Raw genomic sequence first — 22,171 nt, forward strand, 5'->3', positions numbered from 1 at the left:
CATTTTCCCTGGAGTACAGTTCTAGCTAGTGCTCCACCCAGCAGTCCATTTGCTTGCGTTGGTCAGTGATCGTGTCCCCTGATTTAGACTCGAGGAGGACAATCTTCTGAATGGTTGGCCCAAAATCTCTCAATGCCATCATACATTCTCTGATGTTTCCGGTGTCGGAGGCCAGCTGAATACGACTGCCTAGGTGTTGCCAGTAGTCATTTGCACAGCGCCTAGCTGTTCTTTGTGCAGCGCTTCTGGCTACTTTAAGTGCTACAGATATTAACTCGCTGGGGGTTTTCTTGTAGTTCAACAGTGCAATGCGCTTAGCGGGCTATGACAGGTTCCAGCTCTTCAAAGTGAGATTGAAACCAGTCTGCATTCTGCTTCACACATTTGCCAAAGGTGGTCATTGCTGAGTCATAGATGGTGTCTCTCATGTGGGCCCACTTGGTCTCTGCATCCCCTGCAGGAGTGTAAGTTATGAGTTATAAGTTAAGGAAGTAAGTTATGAAGACATAGGATGCTACAAAGGGATATAGATAGGTTAAGTGAGTGGGCAAAGATCTGGCAAATGGAGTATAATGTGGGAAAATGTGAAATTGTCCATTTTGGCAGGAAGAAAAAAAAAGCATATTATTTAAATGATGAGAGACTGCACAGCTCTGAGATGCAGAGGGTTCTGGGTGTCCGAGTGCGTGAATCGCAAAAGGTTAGTATGCAGGTTTAGCAGGTAATTAGGAACGCTAATAGAATGTTATCATTTATTGTGAGGAGAACTGAATACAAAAGTCAGGAAGTTATGCTTCAGTTATACAGGGCACTGGTGAGGCCACATCTGGAGTACTGTGTATAGTATTGGTCTCCTTATTTAAGGAATGATGTAAATGCGTTGGAAGCAGTTCAGAGGTTTACTAGACTAATAGCCGGAATGGGTGGGTTATCTTATGATCAATGGTTGGACAGGGTAGGCTTGTATCCTCTGGAGTTTAGGAGAGTAAGTGGCAACTTGACTGAAACATTATAATATCCTGAGAGGTCTTGACAGGGTGGATGTGAAAAGAATGTTTCTCCTTGTGGGAGAATCTAGAACTAGGGGTCACTGTTTAAAAATAAGGGGTCGCCATTTAAGACAGAGATGAGGAGAATTTTTTACTCTCAGAGGGTTGAGTGTCTTTAGAACTCTTTTCCTCAAAAGTCAGTGGAAACAAAGTCTTTAAATATTTTTTAAGGCAGAGGTAGATAGATTCTTGATAAACAAGGAGGTGAAAGGTTATTGGGGTTAGGCGGGAATGTGAAGTGGAGGTTACAATCAGCTCAGCCATGATCTTATTGAATGGTGGAGCAGGCTCGAGGGGCCGCATGGCCTACTGCTCCAAAACTGTTTGTCCACAATCGTATTGAATGGCAGAGCAGGTTCAAGGGGCCATTCGTCTACTCCTGTTCCTAATTCTTACATTAAGTGCCCTCATGACGCAGGGAACAAGGAGCAGACAGCAGGCAGGACTTTATTAAATTTATTCACAATATATGGGCACTGCTGGCAAGGAAAGCATATATTATCCATCTCTAATTACCTTTGAGAAGATGGTGGTAAGCCACCTTCTTGATTATAACAGAACGGTTTGCTAGGCCATTTCCGAGGGCCGTTCAGATTACTGTGCATCCGGAGTCACATTTAGGCCAGCAGATTTCCTTCTCTAAAGGACATTAATGAACCAGATGGCTTTTTACAACAATCTGAGAGTTACATGGCCACCTTTGCCGATACTAGCTTTTTATTTCAAATGTATTTCATCAACTTAAATTCCCCAGCTGCCATGATCTCCCTCACTGTTTCCCAATGTAACCCAACACAATATTCAGCCCTAAACATCTACAACCTGGATCTGAATGTGCTGGGGTGGAAATAAAAACACAAGCCCACACCATATGCCTCTTAACACAGCTGGTTGTTTCATTTATAATACATATGTATTTCTTTAATTGCATTTAATAATGTTTTGGACAAATAAATGTTTATACAATTTGCAGGTGGAAAGAAAGTTGAGGTGGCAACACAGTTTAAGTATCATAGAAGTTTCAATCGTTCCCAATTTCTCCCTCAAGGTGCCAATGCCTATTAGGGTCCAGTTCCACGTACTCCAATCATCTGGTATAATGGTCAAATTGCCATTCTTGCTGTCTCAGGTTAGGCAAGCATTAAGTTATTCTACTCCAGTTTTTCAGCAGGGATCACTGACCAGAAATCCTGGTTGCTTTTTTTCCATCCTTAGACAAGGACACTTTTTGCATTAATTAAAGTTCTTAGGCCACGTGAGAAGCTGGCAAGGTTGCATTTGTTCTTCATCGCTAAATGGGCTAAAGTGGTGGGTCTTCTCCTTGAACTGTTGCTGATAGTGTTAAGTAGAATGAGGATTTTGAAGCATCACCAATATGCAACAGACAGAATAGCATGCAACTTGGGAGAGGAGCTTGGAGATGTTGGCATTTCAATGATATTGCTGGTTACCCTTCTCAATAGTAGAAAGTAAGTTTGGCAAGTTGCTGCAGTGTATCTAGTGGATAATATATACTGCAGCCATAGTTCCCTACTGACAGAGGGGATGGATAGTGAGTGCAGAGCTAATGAAACAGTCTGTGTTGTTTCAGAAGGTTTTGAACATAGTGTTTTTAGAGCTGCATCCAACCAGTCGAGTGGGGAGTATTCCATTGCATTCCTCACTTATGGCTTCAAAGGTTGAGGGATTAGCAGGTCAATCATTCATCGCAAGAGCACCCAACCTCTACAACACTCTTATAACTAGTGTTGATATGACTGCCCAGTTAAGGTGCTGGACTCAGTTGATGATGGTGTCACTGAAAGTCAGGGATAGGTGGCTGTGCCTTTTCTTGGAGATGGTCATTGCCTGGGACTTACATAGTGCTAGTTGTTATCTGCCACTTGTCAGCCCAAGCCCAGAGATTGGCATGGGCCACTTCATAGAATTACAGGCCCTTGAGCCAACGTGTCTGCGCCGACCACCAAGCACCCATCCAATCTAATCCCATTTTTCCACACTTGGCCCCTAGTCTTATAGGCTATGGCTTTTCAAGTGCTCATCTAAATGCCTCTTAAATGATGTGAGGGTTCCTGCCTCAACCACCCCTACAGTTGGTGTGTTCCAGATTCCAACCAACCTCTGGGAGAAAAATTGTTTTCCTCAACTCCCCTCTAAACCTCCTGCTCCTTACCTCAACTAAGAGAAAAAGGTTCTTCCTATCTCTGCCCTCATAATTTTGTATAGCTCAGTCAGGCCCCCCTCAGCCTTCTCTGCTCCAAGTAAAACAACCCCAACCTATCCAGTCTCTCTTCATCACTTAAATACTCCAGCCCAGGCAACATCCTGGTTAATCTCCTTTGCACCCTCTCCAGTGCAATTACATCCTTCCTATAATGCTGTGGCCTAACTAGCGTTTTATACAGCTCCATCATAACACCCACTCTTCTACTCTTTGCCTCAGCTAACAAAGGCAAGTATCCCATATGCCTTCCTAACCACCTTATCTACTTGTGCTGCTGCCTTCAGTGATCTATGGACAAGTACACCTTATCAGGGCAAGTGTAAATGGAACTGAACAGTCAGCAAGAAGTACCCCACCCTCTCTCCAGACTTACGACTGACTGTAGTGCCTACTGCTGTTCTGTCTGACATCACTAGCAAAGATAAGGCGACTTTTACTGGAACATTATGGTCTGTATGGTTTTATACTACACTGTGGTTAATTACCCAGGAAGCCTCCAGGGAAGCCACAAAGCTAATGTTTATAAACATAGACGTCAAAAGCAATACTTGGTGCAGCCTTGCAGCAACAGCATGGTTGCAAATAGAAATAAAAAGTTCAATCACTGGGAAGGAACTTGCTGATCAAAATAAAAATTTGCAGACAAGTGTTTTTTTTTCTCATTTCCTTCTGTGTTATAAACTCTGGTTAGTAACATTGCAACGCGTTAAATTTCACTGGCTCCCAAAAATCTCAATTTCTGCAAATGCTTCGATGAAGGACAATCCTGTTCAGCTGCCTGACTACTGCAATAATCTCAGGTTGTCTTCCTAAAATAACCAATTTCAAATGTTTTAAGATAAGCATGTTATGCAGTTTCATTAACCAAACCTTTTGCAATCGGTCAAAATCCCCTTAGAGCCTTACCAGTCTTAAAAATCAGCAATTCCTTAATCCAGGTTAAATAGGCCATGTCCTAAACCCAACCTCGCTAACACTTTTAAATAGTGATTAATTACCAAAAGTGGATGGTTTAAAGGGTAGAATCTTAAATCAAAAAGCATGGGAAAAAGAAAAGCTGTAAACATAAGAACTTTGATCAGCACAGATTAGACAGCAAATGAAAGGAGTTAGAGGTTAAATTGTGGAGTGAATGGCTGCTTTTAGGCACTATGCAGCCACATAAGGATTGAAAATGGCTGAGAGATGTGCACACACATATTTCCGACGAGCGCATAGGAAGGCAAATTATATTTTATACTCCAATGTTTTTGTAATAAAGAATAAGAGTAAAGATGTCTTATGACAATTATATAGGTCGGGGCTTTGTGAGACCACACCTGGAATACCATGTATACTTTTGGTCTCCTTACCTAACAAAAAGATATACTTACCTTAAGAGGCAGAGTAACGATAGTTCACGAGACCAATTCCTGAGATGACAGGATTGTCCTGTGTGAAGAGATTGAGTAGAGTATGCCTATATTCCCTACAATTTAGAAGAACAGAGAGGTGACCTATTTGAAACATCATAAAATCTTTAAGGGCTCTGACATGCTAGATATTGGGAGGGTGCTCCCCTTGGCTGGGGAGTCTAGAATTAGAGGTCACAGTCTCAGAATGAACAGAATGGCAATTTAGGGCTGATCTGAGGAGAAATGTTTTCACTCAAAAGATTGTGAATCTTTGGAATTTTCGACCCCAGATAGCTGCAATGCTCATTGAGCATATTCAAGACAGAGATCAGCAGATTTTTGTGTAGTAAGGGAATTAAGAGAGTTGGAGATAGTCTTAAAAAAAAAATGTAGTGTTGGAGTAGGTGGTCAGCCATGATCTTATTGAATGCAGGGACAGGCTCGATGGTCAACCCCTCCTCCTATTTCTTTTCTTACGGCCGAAATCAGTTGTTACGACCAGGTGAGAAGGTCTAGGGGTTCCCGCTCGGCCTTTGCCTGGTTCAACCGCAACAGGGTTTAATTTTGTTTTTTTTAAAAACACTGGGTTTTAGCACCCCCTTAGTGAATCATTGTTCACTGCTTTCCAATTGTAAGGCAAAGAAATCAACTCAGATAGGTTTTCTTAGATTTTAAACAAGAAAGGTAGAAATTTATTAATCTTAAACTCTAATCTGGTTACCGACTGTGAATATGCAACTTGACCATGCCATCATGGTAAACACACACGCAGATATAGAGACAGAAAAGTAGAAAAGAAAAAAAGGGAAATGTTTGAGGCAATAGCTGGGTTTCTATTTTACTGTCCTTTGAGTTTGCTGTGAAGTCTTTGGTTTTGTTTTTATTCATTCTTGGGATGTGGGCGTCGCTGGCTAGGCCAGAATTTATTGCCCATCCCCCAATTGCCCTCGAGAAGGTGGTGGTGAGCTGCCTTCTTGAACCGCTGCAATCCATGTGGGGTAGGTACATCCACAGTGCTGTTAGGAAGGGAGTTCCAGGATTTTGACCCAGCGACAGTGAAGGAAGGGCGATATAGTTCCAAGTCAGGATGGTGTGTCACTTGGAGGGGAACTTGCAGGTGGTGGTGTTCCCATGTATTTGCTGCCCTTGTCCTTCTGGTTGGTAGAGGTCGCGGGTTTGGAAGTTGCTGTCTAAGGAGCCTTGGTGCATTGCAGCAGTGCATGTTGTAGATGGTGCACACTGCTGCCACTGTGCGTTGGTGGTGGAGGGAAAGAATGTTTGTAGATGGGGTGCCAATCAAGCGGGCTGCTTTGTCCTGGATGGTGTCGAGCTTCTTGAGTGTTGTTGGAGCTGCAACCATCCAGGCAAGTGGAGAGTATTCCACCACGCTCCTGACTTGTGCCTTGCAGATGGTGGACAGGCTTTGGGGAGTCAGGAGGTAAGTTACTCGTCTCAGAATTCCTAGCCTCTGACCAGCTCTTGTAGCCACGGTATTTATATGGCTACTCCAGTTCAGTTTCTGGTCAATGGTAGCCCCTAGAATATTGATAGTGGGGGATTCAGTGATGGTAATGCCATTGAATGCCAAGGGGAGATGGTTAGATTCTCTCTTGTTGGAGATGGTCATTGCCTGGCACTTGTGTGGCACGAATGTTACTTGCCACTTATCAGCCCAAGCCTGGATATTGTCCAGGTCTTGCTGCATTTCTACACGGACTGCTTCAGTATCTGAGGAGTCACGAATGGTGCTGAACATTGTGCAATCATCAGCGAACATCCCCACTTCTGACCTTCTGATTGAAGGAAGGTCATTGATGAAGCAGCTGAAGATGGTTGGGGCCTAGGACACTACCCTGAGGAACTCCTGCAGTGATGTCCTGGAGCTCAGATGATTGACCTCCAACAACCATCTTCCTTTGTGCTAGATATGACTCCAACCTGCGGAGCGATTTCCCCCCGATTCCCATTGACCTCAGTTTTGCTAGGGCTCCTTGATGCCATACTCGGTCAAATGCTGCCTTGATGTCAAGGGCAATCACTCTCACCTTACCTCTTGAGTTCAGCTCTTTTGTCCATGTTTGAACCAAGGCTGTAATGAGGTCAGGAGCTGAGTGGCCCTGGCGGAACCCAAACTGAGCGTCACTGAGCAGGTTACTGCTAAGCAAGTGCCGCTTGATGGCACTGTTAATGACACCCTCCATCACTTTACTGATGATTGAGAGTAGACTGATGGGGCAGTAATTGGCCGGGTTGGACTTGTCCTTTTTGTGTACAGGACATACCTGGGCAATTTTCCACATTGCAGGGTAGATGCCAGTGTTGTAGCTGTACTGCAACAGTTTGGCTTGGGGCGCGGCAAGTTCTGGAGCACAGGTCTTCAGTGCTACTGCTGGAATATTGTCAGGGCCCATAGCTTTTGTAGTATCCAGTGCCTTCAGTCGTTTCTTGATATCACGCGGAGTGAATTGAATTGGCTGAAGTCTGGCATCTGTGATGTTGGGGATTTCAGGAGGAGGCCGAGATGGATCATCAACTCGGCACTTCTGGCTGAAGATTGTTGCAAATGCTTCGGCCTTATCTTTCACACTGATGTGCTGGGCTCCCCCATCATTGAGGATGAGGATATTTGTGGAGCCACCTCCTCCAGTTCGTGGTTTAATTGTCCACCACCATTCACAGCTGGGTGTGGCAGGACTGCAGAGCTTAGATCTGATCTGTTGGTTATGGGATCGCTTAGCTCTATCGTATGCTGCTTACGCAATTTGGCATGCAAGTAGTCCTGGGTTGTAGCTTCACCAGGTTGACATCTGCTTTTGAGGTATGCCTGGTTCTGCTCCTGGCATGCCCTCCTGCACTCTTCATTGAACCAGGGTTGGTCTCCTGGCTTGATGGTAATGGTAGAATGGGGGATATGCCGGGCCATGAGGTTACAGATTGTGGTCGAGTACAATTCTGCTGCTGCTGATGGCCCACAGCGCCTCATGGATGCCCAGTTTTGCATTGCTAGATCTGTTCGAAATCTATCCCATTTAGCACGGTGATAGTGCCACACAACACGATGGACGGTATCCTCAATGTGAAGGCGGGACTTCGTCTCCACAAGGACTGTGCGGTGGTCACTCCTACCAATACTGTCATGGACAGAAGCATCTGCGGCAGGCAGATTGGTGAGGATGAAGTCAAGTATGTTTTTCCCTCATGTTGGTTCCCTCACCACCTGCCGCAGACCCAGTCTAGCAGCCATGTCCTTTAGGACTCGGCCAGCTCAGTCGGTCGTGGTGCTACCGGGCCACTCTTGGTGATGGACATTGAAGTCCCCCACCCAGAGTACATTTTGTGCCCTTGCCACCCTCAGTGCTTCCTCCAAGTGGTGTTCAACATGGAGGAGTACTGACTCATCAAGTGAGGGAGGGCGGTAGGTGGTAATCAGTAGGTTACCTTGCCCATGTTTGACCTGATGCCATGAGACTTCATGGGGTCCGGAGTCGATGTTGAGGACTCCCCCAGGGCAACTCCCTCCGTACTGTATACCACTGTGCCACCACCTCTGGTGGGTCTGTCCTGCCGGTGGGACAGTGATGGCAGTGTCCGGGACATTGTCTGTAAGGGATGATTCCGTGAGTATAACTATGTCAGGCTGTTGCTTGACTAGTCTGTGGGACAGCTCTCCCAACTTTGGCACAAGCCCCCAGATGTTAGTAAGGAGGACTTTGCAGGGTCGACAGGGCTGGGTTTGCCGTTGTCGTTTCCGGTGCCTAGGTCGATGCTGGGTGGTTCGTCCAGTTTCATTCCTTTTTATTCACTTCGTAGCAGTTAGGTACAATTGAGTGGCTTGCTAGGCCATTTCAGAGGGCATGTAAGAGTTAACCACATTGCTGTGGGTCTGGAGTCACATGTAGGCCAGACTAGGCAAGGACAGCAGATTTCCTTCCCTAAAAGGACATTAGTGAACCAGATGGGTTTTTACAACAATCGACAATGGTTTCATGGCCATCATTAGACTAGCTTTTTTTTTTTTTAAATTCCAGATTTATTAATTAAATTCAAATTCCACCTTCTGCTGTGGTGGGATTCGAATCCATGTCCCCAGAGAAATAGCCTGGGTCTCTGGATTACTCGTCCAGTGATAATACCACTACGCCACAGCCTACCCTTGTTGCCGGTCAGACTTGCAATTTGTTGGGGCCCAGTGCACACTTCAACTTGTTTCGAGGTCAGAATCTTTTCTCTTGAGGTTTACATGTCCTCCGTGGGTCCGGTGGCTTGGGAAATGGGCGCGAGAGAGAAAGAGAGAGGGCGCGAGAGAGAAAGAGAGACACAGCCAGGCGAGAGACTTGCTCGTTTCTGCTTCAGTTTCAAACTGCCTTTTCGATTCAAACAGTCCTGTGGCTAGTTCAAAAAGCCTGGGCCAGCTCGTTAGTCATGTTGGTTTAACCAGTCCTGGCTCTGTGGATTGTATCATCTTAGCAGGGCCAGGAATGTGTTTCCTTGCCTTCAATGCCTGGTGATCAAAATTCATTTGCATTAATTGGAGCAGGGAATAGTCCTTTGTTGCCACAAGTACTGTTTGTTAGTATACAAATGTTTTCCCAACCAAGTGTCTGGTGATTCTTTTTAACAAGTCCTTTCTTCACTCCAGCAACAGTTTAAAAGCAATGCTCATATGACAAAATTAATATGCCTCAATCTTGGCAGGTGGGGGTCTGCATGTTAGAGTCAACTGCTGCAGCCACAACTGAAGCCTCAAAATGCATGAAGGACTACATTGACTGTGGTTGGAGATATAAGCAACATTAACAGTTTTCAGCACACCGCTGCATTTACTGCTCTCCATACACCAGAGACAGGTGCATCTCATTCCCTCTTGCCAGAGACAAGCTGACGGAGCGAGCACGAGAAACCTCCCCGTTTAGTCTTCCCAATGACTGCACACACATTGCTATGTGCATATCTCACGTAAAATGGCCAAGTTCACATGAACCGAAAAGGATTCCACTTCCTCAATGTGCAACTGCTGTATGACCACAGACAGCACATCATGCAGATGAACACCCATATCCTGACAGCAGTCACGATGCCTTCATTCTGTGGCAGTCCTCTGTGCCAGCTGCATTTGTCCCATCATAGCAAGTCCAAGGTTAGCTACTGGCAACATGAGTTATCCACACATGACTGGCTCAGTACCCACACACATGTGCACAGCAGGCCTAAAATGAGAGCCTTGCAGGGTAGAGCACCCGCTTCTGCTGCTTGAATGACTCTGGAGGAGCCCTACAATAGCCAGCTGAATGGGTATCAAGATTTGTATCAATATGCTGCACAACCTGGCCACTATGAAGGAATAGCCCATGCCTTGGGAAGGTGTGAGAATGGGTGGGAGGGAGCAGAAGGAGAAGATGCAATAGGAAGTGGAGGAACACAGAGGAAAGGACACTACAATGTCAAGAACTGCTTTCTACCCAGGCTCTCAGCGATCAGATTACTCATGAGCAATACCAGCAACTTCAACCACAGCTTCCCATTCACCAAAACTCCACAGTCCTCATCTTTCCTCTAATACTGACCATCAGCGTCCTCTTTCCGACAACACAACAATAAAAACAAAAAATGCACATTTCAATCCAATCTTTATACAATCATTCATAAGGCATGCACAATTAAAATAATCAGCCTCGTGCATTCCCTAGTATCTGTCTTCTTGTAGCTTTATCTATCCTAGTGCTCTTACAAAGGTGCTTCCCCTGTGGCTGGTGGTGGAAGACTGCTTCAATTCAGGAGGCGACAGATGGCCTTGAAGGCAATCTCGAGCAACTCTGGGCCTAGAAGGCCAGGCTTCAGAATGCACTATCTTGACCTGGGCTGCAGCAGTCTGGGTTGGCAACAGCAAGAGCAGTGGCAGAGTGGGAGCAGGAAAGCTGTCATTATGAGACAGGACAACAGTTTTGTGTTCCATGGAGCCACTGCCATTCTGCCAGGCAGTGCCTCAGGAATCCTACTGATGTTGGATTGCTGTAACAGCCTGGAGGCCTCTTAAAAACAGTGGTATCAGAGTCACGATGGCAGCATTCTGAGTTTCCACTACTCACACCTTTCATTCAATCTTTTTGTGCCACAATGGAAACCGTGATGTTAGCCATCAGACACTGCATCATGTTGGGTTCCACAGGCGAACTGATGGACGTGACCACCCCTTCCATGTTGGAAAGGATGGGCTCCAAGATCTGCGCAAGTTCGACCTCCATGCTCCTCGGTTTTGTTCACAGGTTTTCTGGCAGGCTTTCCAGTGCATCAAGCATTTGGCTGTGCACACTCACAGCTTTCTCCTGAAATCTGAAGTCCTCACCCGACTCCTCTGCAGCAGAACTGATGTGTATGACTTCACCTTCCAGTGAGCTGGCACCTGCACGACACTCTCCCCCACCCCGATTCCTGCGCACTTATGCCCAGTGTCTCACCACAGACAGATCCCTCCTCTATCCTAGTCAGTCTCTGAGCTGCTGCATCTCTTCATCTTCACTATCTTCTTCCTCCAGTAACAGGGACGTTTCTTGGGCATCTCAAATGATAAATGGACAAGGATTGGGTTGTGGTGACTGAAGGGGAAAAGTAAGCGTGTGCTTACACCATCTGCAGCTTGCGAGATAGAAGAGATTGTGGTATGAAGGAGAATTGGAAAGAGAGGACGATTAACCATGCAGATACCCTCATCATTGATCCCTCCAGTCCCCACCAGTGGCTAAAGCCTCACCATCATGGCCAGCACCATGTCCTCCATGAAAGTTGAAACATGGAGTGATGCTTATCCAGTTCTACAAACACAAAAGCAAAATACTGCAGATGCTGTAAATCTAAAATAAAAACAGAAAATGATGGAAATTCTCAATGGATCAGGCAGCATCTGTGGAGAAAGAAAAACAGAGTTAACGTTTCAGCTTAATGACCTTTCATTAGCCCAGATCTTTCCTGCTGCCTCTTGTTATGTACCACCTTCTCCTACAAGAGAAAAGGAAGTGCATCAGTGAGTATCCTGTAATATGTTTAGGTGATGTGGCTGTCACGACTGAATAGCTGCCAGTGTTTGTGAGCTGTGGGCGTGAGGCTTACAACAGTGCTAAGTGCGCAAGAATGAGGCAAAGCACATGAATTGAAAAGTGCTGATTGATAGAGATTGTTGGCAGGTCGTGATGGATATGTAGTGAATTGAGCAGTGCATGAGGCAAGTTTTGAAGTTGGTAGAATGTGCCATCTGAAGACTGAACTCACTCACTTTGACAACTCATTGGATCATTAAACTCTTCCTACACTGCATCGATGTTCCTAAAGCTATGCTTCTGAAACGGACTGCTGCTGCTACTTTCCCCCCCACTGCCTCCTGAGCATGTCTGGAGGGCATCCTGATTCCCCATCTCTTCTTTTTGCCACATCTCGCACCAAGACCAAGACCTTGACTTCATGGTCAGAAAACTTCGGTGCATGCTCTCTAGCATGTTCAGTTATTCTTCAAAGTATCACAGCCAAGAATTTCAAAGGGCTCCCACCACTTCTTACTGCCACAATGCACCTCCCCTTGAAAAAGAGGTGCAAGCTGCTTTTACTAATGCTAGCCACTCCAGATATCAAGCACCTGCTGATGAGTGCAGCCAATGAACAGCACAGGTAGCATTGGTTGCACACAGCAATCATTTGAAACATCAGACAGCACAAACTTAATGTACACGGGTTAATCGCATATTGTGATCCCACACCCACTTTCGGGGTTACCCAATTTAACCACCAATATTTCAGTTGTGATCCTACAACAGAATTTAGATTTTGCTAGATTGGAAATGAGACACTAGGATTAGCTTCAAAACCCATGGGCTATGGAGGAGGGGGAGGGAAGCAAGGGATCCCATTTGTGACTGGCATCAGGAGATGCTAGAATGCACCCATAGTCAAAACAGCAACTGTTGCAGCTCACACTACAAAGGATTGCCCTTGGAGTCCCATCCAGCAAGAGTTTGGTGCCTTTGGGGTGTGGTGGACTCTGGTAGAGATAGAATTTTTTTTGTTTAAACTGGGACACATGTACAGGACATGCCATTCTCAGATCACTTGCTCCCAGGCCTCCACCACTCAAGAACTGGCCAATAAGAGATACATAACTGTCTTGGGTAAAACAGAGTCTTAATGGAGAACTGCATCTTTCTCAACAGTCTGAATGAGATCAGGAAATCATCTGAAAATTAATATTTGCAGCTTTAAAGCCGTGTCCTGTCCACTACTAAGGTGACATCATTCTCTCGAAAGCAGTAACATGTTTTGCCACAGTGACAGCCACACAATGTGCTATATGAAATGCACAACTGAATTCCAGACCTATCTTTAAATTAAGAAACCACAGTTCCAATAAGAAAAAGCCAAATCCAAACAATTATCCATCCTTACTAGCAACCTTTAGCTTGCTAACCATCAAACAGCATGCCTCTTCACCAATCTCAGCAACATGGGAACCCTCTGTTTCGTAAAAGATCCAACGTAGATCTATCATCTGTTCCTTACCAGCATAGGCTGTACTGGGGTTAGAAGGTTGGCCTTGATGCTGAGAATTTTCTTCAATCCTGGGACTTGTTCAGATTCTTGTTGATTCTGGAGAACACGGTCAACCACATCTTGCAAATTACGTGAGGCTTTGAATGCATCATAAGCATTGGGGTCTAGGGCATCCAACCTAAATGAAAATCAGCAGGAAATCACATATTCAACCTGGTTAGCAACTGAAAGAATGACCAGTGAAATTTGTATTTGATCAACAATCAAACAGAGCTAGTAACTTGAGAATTCAATACAACTGTAAGAACTGCCCAAAAAATAAAGCAGATTGGAAAGTTGGCACTAAATTCCAAATCTTGAATGCTTCTCTTGTTCGAGTGCAAGCCAGAATCTTCTAAAGAAATATAGAAAATTAGCCTGAAGTCCTGCAAGAATGGATGGGGCCACAATTAAGGGACTGATTAAAAGGGGAGGGTAGCACACAATCGCAACAGAATATTCCCTTTTGATTAGAGAGTAGGCAGATTGCACAGCAATTGGCTACACAAGATTGAAACTTGAAGTTAAAGGTAACCTGTAACGTGCAACCAGTAAGAAAGAGCCTGCATGAAGCAAGGATAAACAGCCACTGCCAGAAGTGTGGCAATGAAAGAAATTAATAGTTCTAACAGTGTCCAGACAGCTCCCAATTACTAAAAGGAAGCACAGAATGCACAAAGGAAATAGTATAGCAATACAACTGGGGAAATGTTAAACATCAATGTATGAAAATAACCATACTGGTGAGTCTTGCATTGCTGTTGTGAACGAAATGGCATTGCAAGAGTGGAATGCCAAGTATTTCATAATAATGGAAAAATATAGACATAGCAAGATTGGAAATGACAACTTTTCAAAAATCAAGGAAATGAACGGAATGGACCCTCGAGTTTCAAAGCCAGGGATCAAGCTATACCAGCTGCAAAGATTTAACAGTTTGAAGTAGGACAATGGTTAGCCTGAGGACCAAGACAGTGCATGATAGTAAAGAGTGAAAAGGGCAGCACTATTGCAAAATACAAGTAGCGACATGAATAGACTGAATATCAAAAAAGTAAAAGAAACTTGCATTTCATTATAAAATATTGGTATAGATGCATATTGCAATGTGAAAAAAAATTTTTAAAGGATATTTTTGGAAAGAAGAAACGCTATTCTCAATTAGCGCCGCTCTCACACATACACAACTGAACTGTGCACGTGCACAAAAGCAGCAACGTAACAGGAATCAGTTGACCACGGAATTCCAAGTGCCTGACAGCAAACAGTGTAGGATCAGTGCAGCAAAGTCTCATATTGCTGCACGTTAGGCACTGTGGAAAGCTGCACGTAAAAGGCTGTCAAGTAACCCAATGAATATGGTGGCAAGTTTTTTTTAAAAAGGTAGTCTTATTAGGAGAAAAAGTAAACACTTCTGAAAGCTCTTTCCTAAAGTTAAAATTAACCCCTTGAGGAACAAAGTTCTTTGTATGGCACAGCTGGCAGTATTACCAAGGTCATCCAACTGCTCATACTACTATAGAGATACCAGCCTGAGTCTGCAGTATAATGACACCTTTGGCTGCCATGCTCAATGTATAATCAGTTCCAGAATAGAGTGGAGAGTCTAAATAGCACAATTACAGCTTTCAACAGGTCAGTGAAAGGCTCTCTCAGCTGGGGAATATAGTAAAACAGGAGGGAAATAAAAGTATTTATTTCTGCAGTCAAGAAACTAGAGTCCTCAGGATAGTTCAAACAAAAAGATTCACTAGCAAATGAAAAGGTACATTAAAAAGTTCCACTTTAAACCTACAACTATAGAAACATTTAAAAAGTAATTATTTTCATCATTCCTTTCATAATTAAAAAAGGTAACAGACACTTACACATGTTTTGCTCCAGAATTCATTCTTAGGTCATGCTTGATCAACCTGATAATGCATTTCAGATCATTACCTGTACACCTGCAAGACACAAATGACCAGACTTTAGTTGCACTCATAAGGAAACAAATAAAAGCAGGAGCAGGTCATAGGATTCCTCAAGCCTGCTCAGCCATTCAAATAGAATCATGGCTTAAATTCGACCTCAATTCTATTTTCCCACCTGATCTCCATGCTCCTTGATTCCCTTAGAATTCAAAGATCTATCTAACTCTGCCTTGATTATACTCAACGGCTGAGCATCCATAGCCCTCTGAGATACAGAATTCCAAAAGATTCTCAACCCTCTGAGTGGAGAAATTTCTCCTCATCGCAGTCCTAAATGGCTGACTCTGTATCCTGAGACTTCGCCACCTAGTTCGAGACTCTTCAGCCAGAGGGAACAGCCTCTCAGCATTTACCTTGTCAAGGCCTCTCAAAACCTTATATATGTCAATGTGATCACTTTTCATTCTTCGAAACTCCTGATGGTTTAGGTCCATTCTACTCAATCTCCCCTCTCATCCTAGGAATCAATCCAGTGAACCTTCGTTTCACTCCCTCGGAGGCAAGTATATTGATCTTTCAGTTCAGAAACCAAAAATAGCATTCCTCCAGGTGTGGTCTCACCAAAGCCCTAGACAATGCGAAAGGATTCCTTACTCCTGTACTCCAAACCCCTTGCAATATAGCGCAATATTGGCCCTCCTAATTTATTGTATGCTTTGTGTTTCATGTACAAGGACACCCAAACCCCCCTAACACTAACATTTTAATAGTTTCTCACTATTTAAAAAATGTCTTGCTGTCAAAGTCAATAACCTAATTTCCCCACATTGTACTGTCACCTGCTTGCCCACTTACAACCTACCTATATCCCTTTGCAGACTCCCTATGTCCTCACGCTTACATTCCCACCTAGCTTTGCACCACCAGTAAACTTGGACATGCTTCACTCGGTACCTTCATCTCAGTCATTAATATAGATAGCAAATAGCTGAGGCCTCAGCAGACATCCTTGCAACATCTCACTAGTAACAGTATGCCAACCTGAAAATGACTCATTTATTCCTGCTCTCTGTTTTCTGTCCTTTACTAGGGATGCACAACAAATGCTGGTCTTGCCAACAATGCCCACATCCCATGAAATAAAAACAAATCCTCTACCCATGCTAATATATCACCATCAACCCCATGAGCCCTTATCTTATTAACAACCTTATGTGTGATACCTTATCAAATGCCTTTTGGAAATCCAAATATACTACTTCCACTGGTTCCCCTTTATCTGCCCTGCTGGCTACATCCTCAAATATTTTGTATCTATCTTCGTGGTAGAAGAGACAAAGCATCCCAATAGTAGAAGAAAATCAAAAGGGCAAAAGGGAGGGAGGAACTTAAAACAATCACTAGCGAAAAAGTACAAGGAAAACTAACGGGACAAAAGACTGACAAGTCCCCTGAACCCAACGGCCTGCATCCTAGAGTCTTAAAAGAAGTGGCTGCAGAGATAGTGGATGCATTGGTTGCAATCTTTCAAATTTCCCTAGATTCTGGAAAGGTCCTAAGTGATTGGAAAATGCAAATGTAACACTGCTATTCAAGAAAAGAGGAGACAGAAAGCAGGAACCTATAGGCCAGTTAGTCTAACATTTGTCATTGGGAAAATACTAGAATCCACTATTAAGGAAGTAATAGCAGGACATTTAGAAAAACATAACACAATCAAGCAGAGTCAACATGATTTTATGAAAGGGAAATCATCTTTGATAAATTGGGAGTTCTTTGAGGATCTAACGAGCAGGGTGGATAAAAAGGGAAGCCAGTAGACATAGTATTTTTAATTTCCAAAAGGCATTTGATAAGGTGCCGCATAAAAGGTTACTGCACAAGAGCTCATGGTGTTCGGGGTAATATATGAGCATAGAAACTAAATTGGGATAAATGGGCCATTTTTAGGTTGGCAGACTTTAACTAGTGGGATGTCACAGGGATCAGTGCTGGGCCTCAACCATTTACAGTCTATAATAATGACTTGAATGAAGGGACAGAGTGTATTGTAACCAAATTTGCCGACGATACAAAGATAGATAGAAAAGCAAGTTGTGAAGACAGAGTCTGCGAAGGGATACAGATAGGTTAAGTGACTGGGCAAAAATTTGGCAGATGGAGTATAATGTGGAAAAATGCGAGGTTATCCACTTTGGCAGGAAGAATAGAAAAGCAAAATATTATTTTGTTACAACTGTAGAGGGCGTTGGTGAGACCACACCTATAAGTACTGCATTGAATTCTGGGCTCCTTATTTAAGGAGGGATATATTAGCATTGGAAGCAGTTCAGAGAAGATTCACTAGGTTGATTCCTGAGGTGAAGGAGTTGTCTCATGAGGAACAATTGAGCAGGTTGGGTCAAACTTGCAGGTGTGGCAAACAATGAGGATATGAATTGCCTGCAAAAGGACATAGATTGGCGAGCAGAATGGGCAGAGAGGTGGCAGATGGAATACTGCCAACTGAGAGGCGATGCATTTTGGCAGAAGGAATAGGTAGATGCAATATAGACTTAATGGCACAGTTCTGAAGAGTGTGCAGGAACAGAAGGATCTGGGGGTACATGTGCAATCTTTGATGGTGGCAGGACATATTGAGAGAGTGGTTAGTAAAGCATTGGGATCTTGGACCTCTTAAATAGAGGCATTGAGTATAAAAGCAGGGAGGTTATGTTGAACCTTTATAAAGCTCTGGTTAGGCCCCAACTGGAGTATTGCATCCAGTTCTGGTCACCACATTTCAGGAAGGATGTGAGGGTCCTTGAGAGGGTGCAGAGGAAATTTACCAGAAATGGGGGATTTTAGTTACACTGTTAGGTTGGAAAAACGGGAGTTGCTCTCCTTAGAACAAAGGAGATTGAGGGGAAATTTAATAGGAAATGTACAAGATTATGATAATCTTAGATAAGTTAGACAAGGAAAATCGGTTTCCATTAACTAATGGTACAAGGACTAGGGGACATCGATTGTAAGTTTTGGGCAAGAGATGCAGGGGAAATGAGGAAGAACTTTTTTTTTTATACACACTGCATGGTAATGACATGGAACCCACTGCCCACATGGGTGGTTGAAGTGGAGACAATAAATGACTTCAAAAGGAAATTGGATGGCCACTTAAAGGAAAATAGACTTGCAGGGCTGTGGGGATTAAGACTGACTGAATAGTTCCGTGGACAGCTGGCAAGGACTCGATAGGCTGAATGATCCCCTTCTACGTCGTAAGTGACTCTCTAATCTCTGGATTTAGAAGAACGAGAGGTGATCTTATTGAAATGTATAAGATTCTGAAGGGGCTTGATCAGGTAGTTGAGAGGCGTTTCCCCCTCGTGGGGAGATCTAGAATGGGGGCATAGTTTCAAAATAAGGGAGACCCATTTATGATGGAAAGCAGGAAGAATTTCTTCATTCAGAGGCTCATTAATCTTTGGAATTCTGTGTAGTGGAAGCTGGTTCATTGAAAATATTCAAGGCAGAATTGGACAGATTTTTGATCTACAAGGGAGTCAAGGGCAGGCAGGAAAATGAAGCTGAGGCCACAATCAGATCAGCCATGATTTTATTGAATGATGGAGCAGGTTCAAGGGACTGAATGGCCTACTCTTGCTCCATCTTAACTTATGCAAAAAAAAAAGTCAAAACCAATTTCCTTTTCATAAGCCATGTCAACTCTGTCTAATCGCATGATTATTTAAATACCTGCTTAACCACTTCCTTTATAATGGATTCCAGCACTTCTCTGATGACTGATGTCAGGCTAACTCACCTGTAGTTCTCTATTTTCTCTCTCCCTCCTTTCTTGCATATCAAAGTTACAGTTGCCTCCAATCCACTGGGACTATTCCAGAATCCAGGGAAGTTTGGAAGATCACAACCAATGTATCTACTATCTCGCCAGCCACTTCTTTTAGCCTACATCCTACAGTTCTCAGGTCCAGAGAAATTGTCCGTTTCTAGTCCCACTAATTTCTTTAAGTTCCTCACTCTCATTAGACCTTTAGTTCCCCCTATTTTTGGTATTTTTGTGCCTTCTTTTGTGAAAATGTTTAACATCCCTGCCATTTCCTTAATCCCCATTACAATTTTTCCTGTCTCAGTCACTAAGGGACCCATGTTTACTTTCAATACTCCCTTCATTTTTACATACTTAAAGCTTTTAAAATCAGTTTTTATATTTCTTGCTAGTTTAGTTCCATATTCTATCTTCTCCCTCTATTAAATTACTTGGTCATCCTTAGCTGGGTTTTTAAAACTCTCCCAGTCCTCAGACTTACTACTGTCCTTGGTAACATTACAAGCCTCTTCTTTTATACTGTCTTTAACCTCTTTAGTTAGCCACTGATGGATCACTTTTCCCGTGGCGATTTTATTTCTCAATGGAATCGATACAAGTAATTATAAAATGTTTCTGGTCATGTTCCCCATTGCTTATCTACCATCATACCTTTTAAATCTGATTTTTCAATCTACCTTACCCAACTCATCCCTCATATCTACGTAACTGGCTTTAAGTTTAATCCTAGTTTTGAATTTAAGTACATCACTCTAACTCAGTGCAAAGTTCTACTATGATCACTCTTTCCCAAAGGATCCCTTACTACATCTCATTACACAAGACAAGGTCTAAAATAGCCTCTTTCTTCTCTGCCTGGTTCCACGACATGTTGCTCTAGGAAACGGTCTCAGATGCGTTCCATGAACTTGTCCTCCAAGCTACTCGGCACATTTGAATTGTCCAATCTATATGAAAATTATTGCATTACTTTTGTTACAAGCTCCAGTTATTTTTTGATTAATATTCTATTCAACAGTTCAGCATCTTTTGGGGGCCTATAAACTGCACCCACCAGTGTTTTCTAACTTGTGTTATTTCTCATCTCCACCCAGAACGATTCCACTTCCTGATCTTTCAAGCCAAGATCCTTCCTCACTACTATCCTTATGCCATCTTTCATCAGGGCTACACCACCACCCCCCACCCCCACCACTCCCCCTCTTTTCCATTTTGCCTGCCTTTCAAAACACCAAGCAGCCAGGAATATTTAGTTCCCAACTTCAGTCACTATGATCAAATAGCCATTACAGAGATTTGGTTGCAAACACATTTATTGCTATTTGTGCAACTACATCTCTGTAATTGCTCTTAGACAAATTAATGACACAAATAACAATAAATGTGTTTAGTCAATCTTGTTACAACAGCTTCATACAGTTAGATTAAGTGCCTTTAATTTTAACCTTTTACCATTTTAACCCAATTTGGCCTGATCACTGATCTATAACCATTAAACATTTTGTTCCTTCCGGTCACACTCTGCTCATTGCTACATTGCTCTATGGCCTTGACTTTACCCTTTAGATTTTTCCAAGTTCCCCTAACCTGTATCACCCTTCTATCCACCCACTTTTTAGTTTAAAGCCCTATCTACAGCCTTGGTTATTTGATTCACCAGGACACTGGTCCCAGCCCAGTTCAAGTTGAGCCAGTCCAACAAAACAGCACCCTCTTTCCCAAGAACTAATGCCATTGCTCAGTGAATCGAAGCCTCCGTATCCCACACCTCTTTTTAAACCACAATTCAACTCTGAGCTGTTTGAGCCTATGCCAATTTGTACATGGCTCAGATAGTATTCCAGAGATTATTACCTTTGAGCTCCTGCTTATTAATTTGGACCTTAGCTCCTCAAACTCCCTCAGCAGAACCTCATTCCAGTTCTACTTATGCCACTAGTTCCCATGTGGACCATGACAAATGGATCCTCTCCCCTCATGCTCCATCTTTTCCAGCCACGAGGAGATATCTTTAACACAGCCTTTGGACCACAGGTGCAGAGAACAATATCTATCCTCTTGACTACATTAATCAGCGATTATTTGATACAGCCAATTATCGCACAGGTATAGAATTAGGACACACAGGCTATAACTGAAGTAGAGAAAAGGGAATAGATTTGTTGAATACATTCGAACAGCACACTGTAATGCCAATCAGGGAATAGGTGATACACTTGGGGTGATGAGTAATTAATTAGAAATAGTTAGCAGTTTGGCAGTCAGAGCGCATCTTGGGAATAGTGACTGTAACATGACTGAATTCATTTTAAGCTGGAAGAGAAGGGAGGATCATAAAGGTAAACTGATAGCATGAGGAAAAAAATGACTACGAAGGGAGGGAAAAATTAGTTGATAAATGTATGGACCAAACAGTGGAATCTGTTAAAGAAGCTAAATGGAATACAAAAGAAATATGCAACCCACATACCCTCATGCACAAAAAAAAGAGGCAACTTGAAGATTATGCGATTATGGATTCTTCGAGTAGGTAGGACAGATCTTAAACAGAAGGAGAAGGCTCATGCAAGGGAAAAGAACAATGGCAAGAAACTCAAATCCAAAGAGCCTCACTGACAGTTTGGGTGGTATTTAATTAGGCTACACAGTTCACATCAATGAGTCAGTATGGACCCTTCAGAGAAATAGGTCAGGCATTCAGCTGCAAAAATAAAATAATGCTGTTCATAAAAGATTAACTACGAAATAGTTTAGCATAACTGAATATTTATTATTTGAGGAGCCAGATTAACACATCTATATATATTACTATTTGTCCAATAAATTTACTTGATCATTAATCCGAAATAAGGTCCAATATTGTGACAGTCTGCTATTTCTGAAGCTCAGATAAAGATTCTGTACAGGTACAGGATATACTCGACAGCTGAACAAAATCTTGAAGAAAGTTCACTCTGTTTAATCCGGACAGTTTATATCAAATGTTATTAAGGCCAACGAAGGTCATGTCCAGGCCATGAAATGCCAAGAACACATCTACGAAAGTAACCTAAACACAGAAGCTGAAATAGCACAGAAATCACAGAATTGTTCCAGCACAGGAGGCGGCCAATTGGTCCATCATGTCTGCACCAGCTCTCTGAATGAGCAATTCACCTAGTGCCGCTCCCAGTAACCCGCACATTCTT

At 43.2% G+C, this 22,171-nt stretch overlaps 1 protein-coding gene across 6 annotated transcripts in view; it reads right to left on the reverse strand.

Moving 5' to 3' along the window:
• The window catches only part of lig3 (ligase III, DNA, ATP-dependent), an 81,341-nt gene that overhangs the window by 36,233 nt on the left and 22,937 nt on the right, over positions 1–22,171 (reverse strand). For all 6 annotated transcript variants that reach the window (XM_068010187.1, XM_068010186.1, XM_068010183.1 and 3 more), the window contains 2 exons: positions 15,107–15,184; positions 13,209–13,377 (listed from right to left, as the gene is read on the reverse strand). In XM_068010187.1, the coding sequence (XP_067866288.1) occupies positions 13,209–13,377; positions 15,107–15,184 (247 nt within the window). The remainder of the gene's footprint in view (positions 1–13,208; positions 13,378–15,106; positions 15,185–22,171) is intronic.

Source organism: Heterodontus francisci, chromosome 30 (assembly GCF_036365525.1).
Source record: "Heterodontus francisci isolate sHetFra1 chromosome 30, sHetFra1.hap1, whole genome shotgun sequence".
Classification (NCBI taxonomy): Eukaryota; Metazoa; Chordata; class Chondrichthyes; order Heterodontiformes; family Heterodontidae; genus Heterodontus; species Heterodontus francisci.